This window comes from Scophthalmus maximus, chromosome 21, assembly GCF_022379125.1.
Source record: "Scophthalmus maximus strain ysfricsl-2021 chromosome 21, ASM2237912v1, whole genome shotgun sequence".
NCBI classification, from domain to species: Eukaryota; Metazoa; Chordata; class Actinopteri; order Pleuronectiformes; family Scophthalmidae; genus Scophthalmus; species Scophthalmus maximus.
The window spans coordinates 5,208,949-5,227,500 of record NC_061535.1 but is presented as its reverse complement, the minus strand read 5'-3'; the positions used below and the strand labels follow the sequence as shown (position 1 = coordinate 5,227,500).

Below are 18,552 nucleotides of genomic sequence, written 5' to 3'. Positions count from 1 at the left end.
CATTTGGTAGGAATGACTTCACCATGAAATGGCATTATTACAATATTGAAAAGTTACCATTGCCTGATTGGGGTATATGCCTTTCAAAAATCTTTTGAAAATCTCAACTGTTATTGCTTCAAGCCCCTGCATATGCTCCAATCATCAAATCAAGTTCTTTGTAATCAGTCAGTAATTGTACATCTGAGTGACTTCACAAAGCAGCATCAGTAGTGTGTGTGTGTGTGTGTGTGTGTGCGTGTGCGTGCGTGCGTGCGTGCGTGCGTGCGTGCGTGCGTGCGTGCGTGCGTGCGTGTGTGTTGGCCGCTATCTGCCCTTGCCCTAGGTGACAGGATGTGAGGCAGGGAGCAGAGGTGGAGGAGCTCAGCCCTGTCATTGGGGAGAGCTTATCGTACTGAAACAGGAGACGCACAACGACACAAACGGAGTTGCAAGGCCACTGATAAATACCTACACTTACAGGCATGCAATCATGCAAACACATATATTATAAAGGGTGAACACATTTGTGTGGTTTGCACTCATAAATGGGAGAAAGATCCCACACTCGATCACCCTGATGCCTAAATAAGTCAATAAGCTTGACAGATAATTAAGCAGCAACAGTTTTGATAATCAAGAAACATTTTTAACTTATCTATAAGAAAAAAATAACACATTCACTGGATCCAACATCTCAATTTAAAGGATTTTGCTGCTCTTCCTTGTTTTCAATTTTATATTATGCATATTATATGTTTGGGACAGTTGACTGAACAAAATGTGCAGTTAGAAGTCGTTGTCTTGGGCTCAGAGAAAGTGTGATATGTTTTTTCACTATTTTACAACATGTGGTCCATGTATAGATACCAGTCCGATCAGAAAAACCATTGCAATATTCATTGATAGTTATGTTGATCATTTTAGCCGCAGCCCTTACACAAAACGTCTTGTACAAACCCATGCACTCCTCCCCTCTGCTGCACTGCTCCTGTTTTCCAGGGTTATGGTTACGGGTCTGAGTCCAATCCTCTGAGGCACCAGAGAGATCTCACACAGCTGATGCCCCTTAGCCTTCACTCTCCTTCTCCTGCCCTCCACATGGCCCCCAGCTCCTCCTCCTCCTCTCCTGCCATCTGCCCTCTGCATCACTTTACTCCCCTCTTTTCCACCCCTCCTTCAATATTCCATCTTCTCACCCGTGCGTGGCCTCTTTCCTCTTTTTCCCTCTTCTCCCCTCAGCGGTCCTCTCCACCCCCCCCCCCCCCCCCCCCCCCCCCCCCCCCTTCATTTTCCTTGAGTGATAGGACTGACGCACAGATATGGCGAGGGTGAAGGGAGATGGCGGAGAAGTCACTTCATCAACCACAGCCTGATCATTCATCAGCAGCTGTTTAGCATGCTGCTCCTTTGTCTTCATTAGCAGTGGCTGGTTTCACTTCACTCAAAAGTCATTAGAAAAGTTGTTATCAAAAATGTTTGCTCTGTGTATCCTTGTCCTCTTCCCAGGTATTCATTCGGAAGGGGGGGAAATGGTCTCAGTTTTTATGACGTGATCTACTTTCTGTTGAATATTATTGAAGTTGTAGGAAATTACAGGCTACATTAAAACTGACACTGAGGAGACATTAAATAAGCCCCATTAAACAACGAATGTGAGATAACAATGTTTTATCTAGAATAAATTCATTGCTCTTTGCAGTTAAATGAAAAAGGCTGTAAAGCCATTTGAAATGAAGCAGTGTCTGCAATGATTTTATTCTGCAGCTTGTCAGATCTGCAGCGTTGAGCACAGTGGTGACGGAGGGTGGAGTAGGTGCCTAGAGAGATTTGGGATGAGTTGATTAAAAACATTTATTCTGTTTGTTTTTTTTAACAGATAACTATTGGAACGCTGCGTCGTTCACCACCCCGTCGTCCTACCTGCACTTTGCCACCTTCCAGGGTGAGACCAGCGCAGACATCTCCTTCTATTTCAAGACCAGCGCACCCTACGGCGTCTTTCTGGAAAACCTGGGCAACACTGACTTCATCCGTTTGGAGCTCAAATGTAAGAGGGATTCTGAGTGTACATGAGTCACTTCTCTTTCTCTGTTTGACTCTCTCACACACACGCACACATGCAATCCGTCTGACAGTGCTGGGTGCAACACAGACACACACACACACACACACACACACACACACACACACGCACGCTCACTCAGAATCACACACAGGCAGATGCAGACACACATCATGAGCAGCAGTCATTTGCCTTCCTGATTATGGCGCACTACTCTGTGACTGCGGGAAAGAGCAATCATTTATTTAAGGTGATTGGTGTGTGCAATAATTATGTCCATTATGAACCTCTGTTTAACCAAATCACCCATTTTCAGGGTTGACAAAACACAAGCTCTCCCTCACACACACACACACACACACACACACACACACACACACTGAGAGAGAGACACACGCACTCAGTCTCTCCCTTTCTTTCTCTTTTTTTCCCCCAAAAATCCTTCTTGCAGAGGGCCCTCTCTTAAAAGGTCCCAACTATGCACAAATACACACATACAAAGGGTCAAACAGTGGTGTTAGTGAAATGGGTCCATTGTTTGTATTTTATACAATTTACATAATATATGTTACATAGAATATGTGTTGCATTGCATCCTTAAACACTAAAAGTAAAAACATCTTATATTTTCAGTTGAAGTCTGTATTTTACAGTTAAACACTGAGACTTAGTTAGATTATTTTACATTTACAAATTATAGCAACCTAAACATGAGAGCCGAAGATAATGTTGTTCAAATATGTATTTGAGACATTAGAATCAGAGGTGTGGTCTACTTTTTGTTGCACATATTATCATGCAATAACTGGTAACCCTCCGTTTAAAATATTGTGAAATTCTGACTACTGAAATTAACATCATAATATATAGGAGGTGTTTAGTGGCTGCCTAGCTTTGTCCAAAAAAACTAATCAGAAATAAAAAGATATTTTTCAACATTTTGCTATCATTTTGTAGGCCTAACGTCGTCCTTACCTAATAGAAATACAGTATGTTGCCTATACAATAATATGAGTAGAAAAATGTCTCAACACTTTGTCAACTAAAAATGATAGTTGTGGACAAAAAGAAAACTCTGAGAAAGATTAGTTTGCTTTCACCACCACTGATGCTGGCGCCTAATCTCAGGCAAGAAGTTAGCAAACAATAAAAACATGTGATGTTGACAGACAGTTCTAGATCAAGCACACTGCCTATAAGTATCCTGCCGGGGATGAAACAACGTGGGGGTTTTGCGGAATTGCTGTGGGAAGCAGAGCAGACCAAAAGTACATTTTCCAACTCTCCAAACTTTACTATTGCTGCTAGTTTTGTGGCAGCTCGTGAGAATAGTAAATCTGTGGTACGTGCATGTATACCCGCGTACATGTTTTTTGCTGCTCCATACAGATCTTTTCTTTCTGGCAAAACATCGCTCTTGAGATTGTAAAGATTTCTGACCCCTGCTCTCAATCATCTCTCCAGAGAGGACTCACCGCTGTAATATTAGGGCTGAATTGTCATAGCACCCGGCCAACTCGTAATCGTAGAGCGGTGTTAGAGATCGAACAATAGGACACTGGCTTGCAGAGAGCACAGTAAACTAGTCAGGAGCCGAGAGTTTCATTTTGGACTTTGGAGTGAGTTACCTGCAGAGTTAGTGTTAATTAGTCTGAGAAGATGTAATGTCTTTGTCATTTCAGGCTGCAAAAACAACTATCCAGCTATTTCAACTCACTATATGAATCCAACCACTTGAATTTATTGGCTACTGTGTGTATTTTCATCAGGATTGTATTTAAATAGAATTTTTCAAGTCATATCGACCACTCGAAGCGCTTTACAGTTCAAGTTGCATTCACCCATTCACACACAAAGTCATACAGCCCTGCTCTTTAACTCACTTTTTTCTATCACATTCATACCCTGCCGGTATGGTTTAAGTATCTTGCCAAAGGAGACGTCAGCATGCAGACTGGGCGAAGCAGGGATCGAACCACCGACCTTCTGGTTAATGGATGACCCTCTCTGACTCCTGATCCACAGCTGCCCTAATTGTGCCATAATTAAAACATGTTTGAACGAAATTGGAGGAAGTATCAAAAGAGTTGAGGGTAGCAAAATGTTTAAATAACAGTGGGACCGCTTTGCACCCATCCCATTTAATATTCTGTAAGTCCTCTCTTAGACTTATGATTGACATGTCATACAGCAGTTTTCTGTGATCATGTTCCAGCTGCTTTAATTAGCATCCCATCGGTCGAGTTGCTTTGATCAAGAATGTTAAAATCTCTGGCTTTTACTTAATCGGCAAGCTGCATTGTGAACACGGTTCCTGGCATGACACGGCCGCCGATGGATGACTAATTTCATGTCTTTGGGATTCAAAGGGATGTGAACTTTTGGTGTCAAAGGCACGAGCTGGTGATTTCTTGCTGGTGTGCCTGACCCACCATTTTGCACCAAAATACCAACCACTGAATAGACACAAAGTTGACGGATGAATTTTGTAGCCAAAGTTGATTCTCAAGCCACTGAATAACTGTTAATGACTGGTCAGCTGGAATAAGGCTCAAAATCTTTTTATTTATTCATCATTTTTTGACAATTCTCTCACAGCTTAACTAGGTTTTGCACAGTAAGACACACACTTATTCTTGGAAGGGGAAAAAAACAATGTGATGACCACTTTACTGTAATGGTAGGTACTGTGAGAGTTTTGCCAAAAGGTAGGTACCTGCTAACTTGTACAAAAAACACAGGTAAAGATACAGTAGGTGTCCAGTTTTTCGTAGCTGCACAGCAGGCCAGAGGAGATAGGAGCTTTGTGAGTGCGTATGTGTGCGCGTGTGCATGTGTGTGTCTCCCGAGGCTTTCACAACGGCCCCACATCGATTTCCTCTCTCTTCTCCTTTGCTATCATCTTGCATTTTGCCCCACAGCGCACATTTAGACACACAATCGCAAAACGACTTGCATGCACTTACTCACACACACACGCACACACAGACACACACACCCATACACTGTTGCAAAAACTGTATCTGCTACAATCCAGTCAAGGCATGAAATGACTAGCATTAAGCCAGAATCACATAACTGTGCTACTGCAGGAGCTCAAAGCACATCAACACACGCTCACAGGCACACACACATGACTTTGTACAAGACCCACACCACTGTGACCTCAGCAGACTCAAAGTCATCAGGTGGCCGCTGGTTCCACTTTTGAATCGTAATGGAAAGAATCGTCATAGACACATTTGAGAGGGAGCATTAAAACGTATTCAGAACCATGTCAAGTGGACTGGTAATAGGATTGCGGACAGATAGAAAGGTCCCCAAATACCGAAGTGCTTGACTTCTGGGGCGGCTCTGTGGCACGGTGGAAAGCATGCAGGCGCCATGCTTTGAGTCCTTAAGAGGCTGCAGTTGATCGCCTCGCTCAAAGGTTAGAAACATTTTCAGCCTGGTATTTAGCTGAGAAGTTTACTTTCCCACTGCAGACCACAGCTTATAAAACTGTGAAATTGCTCTTTTTTTATGTGCAGAGCAAGTAGACACAAAGTTTAAAGTCACATATATCAATGCACCTCTGACTTTTAATTCAATCCCAGTTCGATTAAGTTTTATTTGTAAAGGACCAAATCACAACGCACCAACATCACAGCAAACACCTTGCAACTGGTTGGGGTGAGAGGGGAGAAAGAGGGGCAGAGGGGGAGCACAGAAACAAATGCACACACACACATCGATTTATCTATAAATGAGGAAAAACAACCAGCCACCATTCAGAATATTTTTTATTAAAGAGGCAACAGACAACCTTCCCTAGTGGTTCCAGGTTGGTTTACACTTTAGAGATAACAGAGAAGAAGAAGAAAGTTTGTACCCTGAAGCTCTTACTTTGTTTTCTGGCTCCTGGACCGTTATAATCCCAATTTGAACCATTTACCTTGAGTTAAACGTCTGCTATTATTAATAAGTAGGCAGGTTGTGTTACTTACTCATCTAGTAGAAAGAAGACAAACTGAATGTTGCCTCTCTCCACAGAGTGAATGGCCGTCCAAGGTTCACTCTTGATTTGACTCTTTTTCTATGGCTCTCCTTCTCGTCTTTCCATCAATGGGGCTAGATACCTGGAGAACGCTATTCTCTTACTCGTTTTGGATACTCAATCGGCAACGCGATTCCTATATGTGTCGTAAATTGAGTCGTAATTTTCCCGCGTAAACCACGTCCTGGTTTCCAAGAGACTAACATGGTGAAAGCAAGGCTTACAGGCAACCAATATTATTGCAGAGGGTGGGTGGGGCCTGTGCAGTCAGTTTTAACATCACAATGACACGTTTAAGCCAAAAAGTTGTCAATTTTCACTTTAAGATGAGAAGTTAATCTTCATCTCACTATCTGTTGCATGTAGACACAAATTAATACCCAGGGTATCCAGAGGTTTTTTTTTTCAAAAAGAGAGTCTGGCTTTTTGATGATGAAATCATGCTTCGGCATCGACAGCAGCAGGTTTCTTCGTAGGACGCTGACATCGGCTCACACTTAAATAGAGTTTCCCTCCTTCAAGTGTCCAGACTGTTCCAGGCGTCCCAGGAGTGAAAATTACAAAGCAAAAGGCTGACATGGCAAATGAGATAAAAACAGCGAAGAATGTTAAAAAGAGACTGAAGTGATAAGACACTGCGGCGACCATCGTGTAGATGAACAACAAAATGTAACTTCACATTAGACAAACGTATGCAGAACCACATAAGCATTGATCTCCTGATTTTTCACACGAAGGCGAACACGACCTCCTTCACTATTTATCATTGTTTGTTTGTGCTGTGCTGACGCATAAATCACAACTTGGCCTCCTTTTTTTGAAGATTGATAGATAAATAAATTGAACACATAAAAAGCTTTACTGGGGTTTTTTTCCAGGCCAACATGACAATATAAACACACACACACACACACACACACACACACACACACACACACACACACACACATGGGTTCACACTTATGGCATCCATCACAGCTATGCAAATACACAAGGTTCATTCTGTGCTCTGAGGGCACTTTAGTTTTATTCCTGCCTGTGGACAGAGTAGGAAAAAGAAAAGTTGTAGGCTATCCATCTTACTTTGCAGTGACACTAAAACAAAATGCAATACTCTCACACACACACACACACACACACACACACACACACACACAGCGTTCAGCATTACTATAGCGGCATTTCTTTAGCTGCGTTTCTATTCCAGTATTCTGATAAATGTTTGGCTTTCTTTCACCATTTAAAATAACAGATGGAGCTCCTACTTGCCCCGCAGCCCTGCTCTTTGCATAAAGACATCATTAATTCCGTGTACTAAAGCCTGTCAGAGGGCTTATGCTGTGCATGCATGAATGTGTTTGTGTTGTTTGTTGTGGGTAGTTCGATGTTCGAGCATTTCTTCATATTCACCGCGTAGGTTAATGCTCTCAGCACATCCAGACAGGCTTTCGCTGAGATGATTTCTCGTGACTTCGCATCTCATCTAAGCAGAAAGGATAATGTCTACAAGAAAGGGAATGAAGGGAGAAAGTGAAGAAGGGATGAATGATGGAAGGGAGGGTAAAGTGGCAGGCAGATTGATGGAGGATGAGTGATTTAATGAAAGAAAGCCAGCCAGTAAATGAGGGAAGAAATGAACAAACGATAGAGATAAAAGTTTGAAGGAAGGAAAACACAGAATGGGGCGGTTGACTCGAGGGACAGTAGGGGTGGATAAAAGGAGGGAAGAAATAAAAGAACAAACGAACAAAAGAAACGAATGAGAGAAAAATTAAGAAGGGATAAACACACAGGAAAGTGGTGGGAGAGAAACAGGGGACCTGTGTGAACTGCAGAAGAGCTTCGAGAGGGCAAAGAATGGAAGAATAGGTGGAGTGATAAAAGATAATTGGATGAAAGCGATGGGCAAAAGAAGAAAAAGGCCAGGCATATCGATTGGGCGAAGAAAAGAAGAAAGTGGATCTCCCCATCGACAACAATGTACATTTATCCACTCTAATACTTAACCTAATGAAACCATAATGAAGCAGTAACACACAGAGCTGTGAAGTGGTTATTTATCATCTGTGCGACCACAGCACACTGGTTCTCATAACCAACATATGGCACCACCCAGAATATATAGCCTTTATACAGCGCTCTCACAGCACCACCAAACATTAAGGAACGAGTCCGAGTGGGTTTTAATGTGACAATTGCAAATTGTCTTCCCAGCAGCAAAAAAAAATCATTTCCTCATTGTTTTCCCATTGTTGCCTCTTTCCCTTCATAGGTAAAAAGAAAACATTCAGCAGCAGTGGCAAGCTTTCGCTGAACGTCTCTCATCCAATCAGTGAATTTGTAATCAGAAACACTGATGTTTAGCTTAAAATTGTGAATCCAAATAAAAAATGACTGCAATTATAAAAGAGGAAAGACCTGCCACTCATCTGTAACACTTTGTTATTTATATATATTATCTATATACATATATACACATATATATGGTCATAAAATTGTTCATCATCTAGTACATCTAAGATAATTTCGAAGAGTGTATCAAACTGGCATACAGTTGGAGATGATAACACACACTCACACACAGAGTTTATAGATATATCACCAGTTCCCCCATAGAGAGGCTACGCGGCATCAGACAGTGACCTCACCAATGTACTCGGTTAAACATCTGGAATGGACGGGTGGTAGGCACACACACACACACACGCACACACAGGATTTTAGAAATATTAATGAACATGTGACGTGTCATAGTTATTAAAGGCATGACAGTGCCCCCTGTTGGTCGGTCGAAACACTAGGTTAGTCAACTACGGGGTAGCAGTAAACTTTATGATAGACCCAATGGGTCTGTGACAGGCCCATTTCAACAGCCTTGATTCCTCACAGCACTTCTCAAACGCGCGCACACTCACACACACACACACGCGCATATACACACTCAAATCCACTCATTTTAAGATCATGAAAATTAATCATGCAGAAAATTAATTATGCACTCTTTCATCTCCTGTCTTTTCCTTCTCTTTCCTGTTCATTTACATGCTCACAGTTCCTGTCTGCCTCCTCTCTCTGGCTTTTCCTTCTGAAGAAGGACTGAAAGTCAGGTTCAAAAACAGGCCAAAAATAAATAAAACACATGGAAACCTGCTGCGATAAAACTTCACGTCATGCAAAGCCAACAGTTCCTGGCGTGTATCGACTGCCTGCGGGATTAGTCCGGTCCAAAGCTGTGAGCAGGCGTGTATTGCAAAGCTGAAATCCATACAAGCCAAATGAATGGCCTTGAAGCAAATGAGCCATTAGATTAGAAATTGAACCCATATTTACCTGCAGACTGTATGAGAGAACAGGGAGTTGTGGGCTGTGGAAAGTAAGTTTGTGTGTTTGCGTGTGGTTCTATAAATGACTCGTGTAACTCAGATTTCTCCCTCTGCAGCTCCGAAGGTGGTCTCCTTCTCGTTCGATGTTGGAAACGGGCCGATCGAGTTGACGGTGCATTCGGCCATGCCCCTCAATGACGACCAGTGGCATGGTGTGATGGCTGAGCGAAACGTAAAAGAGGCCGTCCTTCAGTTGGATCAGACCTATCGGGCATCTCGGCTTGCTCCTGCGCAGGGGCACACGAGGCTGGAGCTTTTCAGCCAGCTCTACGTGGGTAAGAGGCGCACACACACACACAAAATGACTCACTCTATGTGTAGGTGGGACGCTCAAGCAGACAAACCTCGCCATGATTGCGAGCTCTGATGTGTGGAAAGCAAACGCCTAAGCACACATCATTCATTGTGATCCTAATTGGATTGAACTTTTAATTAAAAAAAACTTTCTGCTCATCACATCAGCTGTGAGGACGTTGTCGGACTGTTTCATAAGTTAAAGATGTGCCAGCCTTTACTGGAAATCAGGGTTATTTCTTGAGAGGCTTCAGTCCTGCTTCGCCACAGCCACTGAAAATTAAATTAATGTTAATCCATACACACAAACACACACACACATACACCCCCACGTCCTCGGAAACTCCTCCGTGAAAGTGATCATTGTTTTTAATAAAGTCCAAACTGAGCCTCCGTATTGGCTGTGTGGACATGTGACTAAAACTAACTTATTCACTTAAAGAGGTCATTTCTTTGAGACTATAATACACTCAGACTTTATACTCAGCCTTTATATTACTTTGGATTAAGTAACTATTATACAACAAAGGAGATATTAATCCCTGCCTTCCTCACTCTCTCTCTCATGCGCACTCTGTTTCGGCTATTAGAAAGATCAAGCCCGTATTATCACACCATTCATGCTTGCATTTTGTTAAAGATGTCTGGTTCGTTCCTCGCGACTTCATCCACCTCTTCGCAACGCCTCTCCAGCTCATCGGGAGTTCAAATGGCAGGAGATCTGGCCAGTTTTTCCTCCTGTGTTCTTTCAGTTCTTCGTCTTATTTACCTTTTGTGCTGAACTGTCAATAAACCAAACTCTGAAATAGTTTGAGGGATTCTGCGGAGAGAAGGAAAAGTGCTGAGGCGGATCACCTCGTTCTTACTATATCATGAAAAAAAAAAAAAGAAGAAAGTCCTGTCCAAAGCAGGTTGTTCCAAATTCCAATCAGGCATCCTGATGTGACGGCCCCAACCCCCTGATCCCCGTTTCTAATATAATTTCATCTTCTCATCACTTTTGCTGATTCGACCGCTGCTGAAACATCCGCACCTTATCACGTCCCAAGTTGCCTGTGTATATTTGTACTTTGATTTAGCGAAATGGGACGGGGACGAGAAAAGTTTTGTCACCGCACGTCGAGCGGCCACGAAGCCGGGAACATAATGGCTTCCAGATAGCACGTCACCCGCTTCTCATCATTTTCACATTTATAGTATTTTCGACTTTCTGCTAAAGGACTGGCAGGTTTATGGCACAGGCTGTGTGCATGGCACAAGTCCAGCAACACAGAAAGGAGCAGAGGGTATAGAGAAAGAGCAGAGGAGGAGTTTAATATGAAAGATGTGAGGGCGCCTCCTCATATCCGATTTCTAATCCCTGGTTAATCCTTATGTGAGGATTGCTTTGGGAAGTTACAGTGAAACAGACAGGAAGTGACCCAGTCGCTGAAGGAAAGAGGTTTAGAATTGGTCTCTGACACCGGGAAAAGATAGAGATCTCTTTGTGTTTGATGGAGAGATTTGGAAAGGAAGAGAGCGAGAGCCCCGCAGGCATCAAAAGCACACGGCGGTGAACTAGGACAGGAAGGTTTGTTTTGCTCACCTCGCTCTCATATCTGTCTCTGTGTCATCTCCTTCCTCTCTTCCTCAATCAATATGCTCCTCATCAAGCATTTGATTGCTTTAGTGTTTACTGCACAGTGGCTCATTTGCTCTAATGGCCTCGAGAGTAAATGTTATACCATCAGCCTGCTGTCATTTACTTCACACTGTTAACTTTTAGCTGTGCGATCCACTTCATACATGCACATAACTATAGATCTTGCCACATTTTATTAATTTAATGTCACCATCTGTTCTTTTCATTTCCCCCTTTGATTAATGCTCCCTATCACGCTTTTTCTTTTATGATTTTGCATGTTTTTTTTGTTCAGTTCTCTCTTGTTTTGTCTTTTTCCTTTTTTTTCTACTTTGGTCTCTCGTTTCCTCGCCTCTGTCATCGCGGATCGACGTCTCGCTTGTTGCTTCTCACTGCATGTCACAGGGAAACCAGCCTCGCTCACCTGCCAAGACAGTAGGTAACATTTAATAGAGTACAATGACATGTTTCATTAAGGTTCATTTTTTACACTGCACAAATAACAAGGCCTCACCTACGGTTGAGTCAGTGTGTGTTTTTTCGCATTGTGCAGCTTCACACTAATGGTGATTAAAGTTTAGACAGAATTGATCTCCTGAGATGTTACTCCTCATGCTCTTGCTCACTTTTGCTGATTAATATTGCACATTAACACAAATGTCTGCCGATGCAGGCTTGTTTCAATACACAAGTACATTTCCATGCAGGGATCCATGCAGATGCAATCCCATTATGGACCTTTAAGGGATATAATTGTCCAAAAAAAGCCGTAAACCTAACAGCACCGGGCTGGTAAAATGGAATTTCTATGATTATATCTCCCCCGGTGGAAATGCCAGTGGGTTAGGAAGTCTTTTGAAATGACATTTAGACCGTATGAATCAAAACACCCACCTGAAACTAATACAAATGGCATTCTAAAGTGTATCCCCACTAAACATGAATTGGGTAAACAAACTGTATTTTTTTTTATCAGTGTTGCACCTTAAAATAGAAAGAAATAGGACAAACCATCAATCTATTCACCCACTTATACAATGTTAATGGAAGAACAGGAGGAGCAGATGTGCAGCCTATTGGTACAAATGTGGAATTTATCTTCTTGGTTGGATCAGGCTTTCACAAAAAGCTGTCTACATACATACTATACACCCATGTTTATTAATCTGTTCATCATTACTCAGTAATGTAGAATCACACATTGAAGAACAGGAGGACAAACTGTATGACTTTTAATTAGGAATTTGACTGTTGTAAATTGTGTACATACATGTATCCGATGTGCATGTGTGTATTCCTAATGAATATAAAATGTTTCCTCCTTAGCACATCATTAGAGCGTAACGTACCCTGGAGTCATCAGACCTCTTAATAACTAAGTGCAAATATATGCGATGTGTGCGTCTCTGTGCGTTTCATTTCTATCACCGTGTGATTTGATTTTATTGCCAAGTCACTGCATTTCTGCATCCATGTCAGTGTTTCTGTGTAGTCGTGTGTTGATGCGCATTTGTGTCTTGTGTATCTGTTTATATTGAATAGATTGACTAATACTTGATACCTGTATTGGTTTAAGAAATGACATGTCAACCAATATGCATTTTTTGAGAGGATCCCTAAAATTTGGTTGCAACAAAGAATATTTTATTAATTTCAAATATGCAGTAAACTCAAGTGACAAAGATGACCGTAACTATGAATATAAAGGGTTATATAATGCGGTTAATTTGCTCTGAAAACTAAATTAGCAGTAAGTGATAGTCAGATAAACACAAGATAAAATTCATTCGTAACAACAACGAACGCCAGCAAAATGGCCATGGCCGCAATTTACCGCACCGCACCGCATGAACCATATTCACCGAATTTTAATATATAGCTGTTACATATCTCTGCTAACCCTATGTTGACTCAACTTGACTTGGTCGGTATTAGTCAGGCTCAGGTGTGTGTGTGTGTGTGTGTGTGTGTGTGTGTGTGTGTGTGTGTGTGTGTGTGTGTGTGTGTGTGTGTGTGTGTGTGTGTGTGTGTGTGTGTGTGTGTGTGTGTGTGTGTGTGTGTGTGTGTGTGTGTGTGTGTGTGTGTGTGTGTGTGTGAGCGAGCCCTGGTCTCCGCAGGCCTCGGAGCCTGATGTCCGTTTAATCAGAAATTGATTTAGTCCTGGGTAAACAGGTGGCAGAAACCTCCAGCCAATCAGTGTTACAACGTAGATTCATTAATACGTCCGCTAAAAGTCAAATCCTGTGTTGGACTGGAAAGTGGAGGAGGCATGTGAAAGCCCCACCGCATCATGATATGCGAATAATGTATTGGCTGGAGAGAATGTGTATTTATTAGTAATCTCATTGTGACTCGCCGAGTGTGTCTGTGTGTGTGTGTCTGTGTGTGTGTGTGTGTGTGTGTGTGTGTGTGTGTGTGTGTGTGTGTGTGTGTGTGTGAGAATGTTGCTGAGGGAGGAAACTGCACAAGAGATAGTTTATGTTCGGGTCTCCTTAACGTATCTTCCTGAACCGATACTTCTCTGTAATTCAAAAGATGCAATTGAGAGGTTTTAATAACTAAAATGTCCCCCGGCTCCTGTAAATGAGAGAGTGCACGTTTTGTGCGTGCGTAGCTGCGTGTGTATCCGTACGGTGTAACCGCCCTCTGCGGGTGCGCTTGTGTATGTTGGAATCCATAGCTGTGGGTGTATGTTTATGAGGGTGTTTATTTCTATAGTCGTTTAGGTGCACATTAATCTATTTAACACCCCTCCTCTGTCCAAGTTAATGGGTAGTTAGACTGCAATGGCACGAGGCCAGAATGACGATGAAAGTACTTTAGAGGAATGGCTATCGACACCCTAAGGCGAAGCATTAATGCTCATTTTGACTCATTCAAATCCGGTACGCTGCGTGTGGTCTGTGTTGGATGTGTGTGTGTGTGTTTTGTCTGTCGTATGTCGTTGACAAGCATCCGTTTGCTTGCGATTGCTTGTGAGACGTTCATTAAGACACAGTGTTCATTAGGCTGCTCTAATTAGCGGGGGGGGGGAAATCAAATGAGTTGAAGGTTATTTCAAGAGCGGCGTCACAGACGGAGCGATTAACATGACAACAGAGGCTTCCTCCAGGCATCGGGATGTCAACGTTTCCGAGTGATTAAAATAGGGCCTCTTCTCAGAATGACTTCTGTGACCCCGACTTCCATTTGTCCTCCCTTTCCTTCTCTTATTTGCTGTCTTTCCTTTTTTTTCTCCATGTTCTCGTTACGCTGATGCCTCTGTGTTTTCCCCCTCCTCCCCTGCCCCCCCTCGCTCCTCAGGTGCCGCAGGGGGACAGAGGGGTTTCTTGGGATGCATCCGAGCCCTACGGATGAACGGCATCACCCTAGATCTGGAGGAGAGGGCCAAGGTCACGCCGGGGGTCAAACCCGGTTGCCAGGGCCACTGCACCAGTTTTGGAATGTATTGCCAGAACGGCGGGAAGTGTGTGGAGAGGTACAACGGCTACTTGTGCGACTGCACCGCCGCTGCCTATGACGGCCCCTTCTGCACCAGAGGTAAGAGGCACAATAGGTGAGATTATGTCAGTCTCTAATTGAACAGATCGATCGTCGCTCTATATGCCACTCAAAGTGTGCCACGCTCTTCTTCATCCTCACAACTTCATTTGCAAGACAAATCGATCTCCCCCCTATTGTGGACTTTCAGTGCTTAATGTCAGATTTTGTTTCCCCGTTTGCCAGCACTGCAGGATTTTTTTTGCATGTTATCTTTAGCTCATAATGCCAGTGTCAAAATATCACCAGGGTTACTGCTGGTGTAGTTATATTTCAATGAGCTTCATTGTCTGACAACCCACTGTGATTTTGGCTGCGCTCTATGATTGTCCTCACTTCCTATTCAGTTCGGAGCTGTCTGTGTTGAAAGTGTTTGGGCTTATGATAAAAGGCATCGATTGAGAGTGATATTGTGCTTACCCACCAATTCTCCCTGGCTTTAGAGTGCCTACCATGAATGCTAATACTGTGCAGATTTAGAGCTGAGGGATCAAACATAACATAAAATAAAATGCAAGTCACTTCACAAAGCGCAGGGTGGCTGTAGGTTTTTGAAGTTCCGAGACAATAAATGTCAGACTGCAACTTCTGCACGGTTCCATATTGCTAAAACATCATATTTGTTTCATGGGGATTCTTTAGATGCACTATTAAAGTTCTACTTACCAAAACAAGTTTTCATGAAATGCTCAGGGGAGAAGAGCAGCAGTGCTGTCAGAGACTTTCTGCTCGCTCCCAATCCCCGACACGTGAATTAATTTGTTTCCTAAAGCCGAAAAGTGTTTTTTCCTTGTGCTGTTGGCAGGGGGGGTGACGAGGTGACAGAAAAGCAGTGTGTGTGTGTGTGCGCGCGCGAATGCGTGCCTGCGTGTGCCGTGCGTGCGTGCCAGTAAAAGACGTGAAAATACCTCCTCTGAATTCTGTCATAATCAATCAGGCGTTGCAGGATTTAGAGAATAAAGATTAGTGTGTGTATGTGCATGCGTGTGTGTGTGTGTGTGTGTGTGTGTGTGAGAGAGAGAGAGAGTGAGTCAAACGAAAGGAGAGAGCACACCCTTGTGTCTGTTTGTTTTTCTGCATGGCATGCGACTCTCTTCCTCTCCTGTCTCTTCTTTTTCTTTTTTTTTGCCTTTTCACTCATGTGTGCCTCTTCTTTGTTCTCCTTTCCCTCCCCCTCGTGTCAAGGTTTCCCCTTCACTCCTCACACATTTTCCTTCTGTCATATTATATGTATCTCTTCTCCCTTTTATCTACATTTCACCCCTTCATCTTCTTTCCTCTCTCTGAGCCACTCTGCTACCTTTACACAATCTTATCATTTTGTCACTACCAATTGTCTCTTCTCCTATTCTGCCAATTCCCTTCATCTCCTTTTACATGTTACTCCCCTCTATTTCCCTCCCTCCATCCCTAAATCTACTCCTCATTCTTCCACTCTCCATTTGACTCCTTTTACTGCCTCCCCATGCTCTTTCGCGATCTCTTTTTCTACTTTGGATTCCTGCTTCCTCTGTTTTCTCCCCCTTTTCCCCATTTACACCTCTGCTGTGTCATTTTCTCTCCCTCTGCTTCCTCCTTTTCTCTCTCCTTTCCCAGTTGCCTGTTTTCACCTTCCTCTCTCTCCAATTGTGAATCTCCCCCTAATCTCCCCCTCTCTTCCCGTCCTCCCGGCGATTGAAAATGCATGAAAGCAGCCATAATTGCATAGGGCATTTCCATTGTATCCATATTTACACACTGCTCAGGGGGCACTGCAGTATTATTATTGTTATACACTCTCATTCTTCTGCTTTTCTGCCCTTGAGGGTTATATGGAGCCGCCGTGCATGGACATGGACACACACAGATTCCACAAATACACACACGTGTGTTACCTGAAAAGGCTTTGCATGCTTGACCAAATTCTCTTTCGAAAACTTTTTCACACACTGACTGATAAAAACACACACAAACATGAAGAGCCTCTGCCCTGGAGCAGAATTTTCCTATTCCCTCTCATGGTTCCAGACAATCGTGTGTGTGCGTGTGTGTGCGTGTGTGTGTGTTTCTGCTGTAGCTCTGGGCAGCTGGTTTCTCCTCTCGTTTTCACTTTCAGCAGATTGAATGTGGAGACAAGTTACATACAGTATAGGCCCCACACAATCAATCTACAGTTCACATGAGGATACAATTTGTAATGCTTTGCTTTTTAAGTTAAGAGGGAGGCAAGATGAAGCTGTTAATGTTCAAACTTAGTCATGTTTTAATGATTTTTTTTGGGGGGGGTTGCTAATAGCCTACGACACCTTAACATAAGAATATGTAGCTGCATTAAAAGAGATGTTTGTCTGACAATTTTTATATACACACATAGGTACACAGATTATTCCAGCTCACTTGTAATGTATGTCTGTAAATTGCTATGTAAATATAAATAATCCACAGCTTTAAAAAAGTTATGTCAAATGGTTTACCATGTGAAAGCTTCTCGTGATAGACTGCATAAATGTAGTTATGTTGCTATTAATGAAACATGCTGAGCAGAAATTCACAATGAAGGCAACAAATGTGCATGTGGTTGTTTGTGTCCAGCATTTAGCCCCGGCCAAGATACTGCTCTTTGTGGAATTTAAGTCTGATTCCGTTAACGCCCAGCAGGCACTGGAGAGTCGAGCCACATCAGAAAGCAAAGTGAGAAGCCACCTGTTTGAACAACCGTCTGGTTAACACAGAACCATTGACTTTCCAACTTGAAACCCCACAGCAGTGCACAGCAGAACGGAGGATAAAACTGTGGTGCAGCTGAATGGAGGGCGAGGATTTGCCCGCACACCAACACCAGCAAGAGAACTTTAGCCCATTTTCTAGTAATAAGCCTTCTATTAGATTTAAGTAATGTATCTTGAAGTATTTATTGTACTGCGTCCGCTGGGAGTGAATGGGTGAAGTGAGGCTTTAAAAATAAGATGCATAAATGTGTTCACTTGTAAGACGTGGAGTCATACATTTCTCACTGCTGCACCAGAGGGAAGGCAAACATGTCAAGGCACAATCCGTGGCATTTACACACACACACACACACACACACACGCACACACACAACCCTAGACTCTGTCTTACCGTTCTCTGTAATTTCACGCACATTGTGTCTTTTATCTCCATTGCAACTGACATGTGCACACACACACTCACACACACAGGCACACAGGAGAATAACAGAAATATAGAACAATACCCCCCCTTCTCAACACTTGATTATGAGAATCAATAAGCCTCCTGAAATTGCTGGAATATTCCATTAGGTCTGTTAATGTCCTGCTAAACAATGTAGTGTTTGGTTTCAGACGCTGGAGCGCAGCAAATTTTTCTTTCATTCACCATTAAGTTAATTTAGAGCACAGCGATTTAACACCCACTTTACTGCGCCTCTTGAACACGGCCATATTTAAGTGTGTGCTTATTTCTCTCTGGCCATATCATGTCTTCCCTGTTGTGTCTTGGCATGCGTGAGTTTTCCGAGCACTGTCTTTCTTTCTTCGATGCACCTCCTGTAATTTGCATAGCCTTTAACAAATACAACACTTCCACTGTTTGAGTTGGAGTCACAATGAGCAGCCGTATAAGCGTGTTTGTGAGTGTTCACGTGCCTTTTTTA

General features: G+C 42.9%; 1 protein-coding gene across 2 annotated transcripts in view; it reads left to right on the top strand.

Annotated features, from left to right (window-relative positions):
* The window catches only part of cntnap2a (contactin associated protein 2a), a 280,648-nt gene that overhangs the window by 239,545 nt on the left and 22,551 nt on the right, over positions 1-18,552 (top strand). Inside the window, exons 18-21 of one of the 2 annotated variants that reach the window (XM_047329941.1) lie at positions 1,859-2,029; positions 9,520-9,738; positions 11,784-11,813; positions 14,682-14,918. In XM_047329941.1, coding sequence (XP_047185897.1) covers positions 1,859-2,029; positions 9,520-9,738; positions 11,784-11,813; positions 14,682-14,918 — 657 coding nt within the window. The remainder of the gene's footprint in view (positions 1-1,858; positions 2,030-9,519; positions 9,739-11,783; positions 11,814-14,681; positions 14,919-18,552) is intronic. The other variant, XM_035619745.2, reaches the window with a different exon arrangement.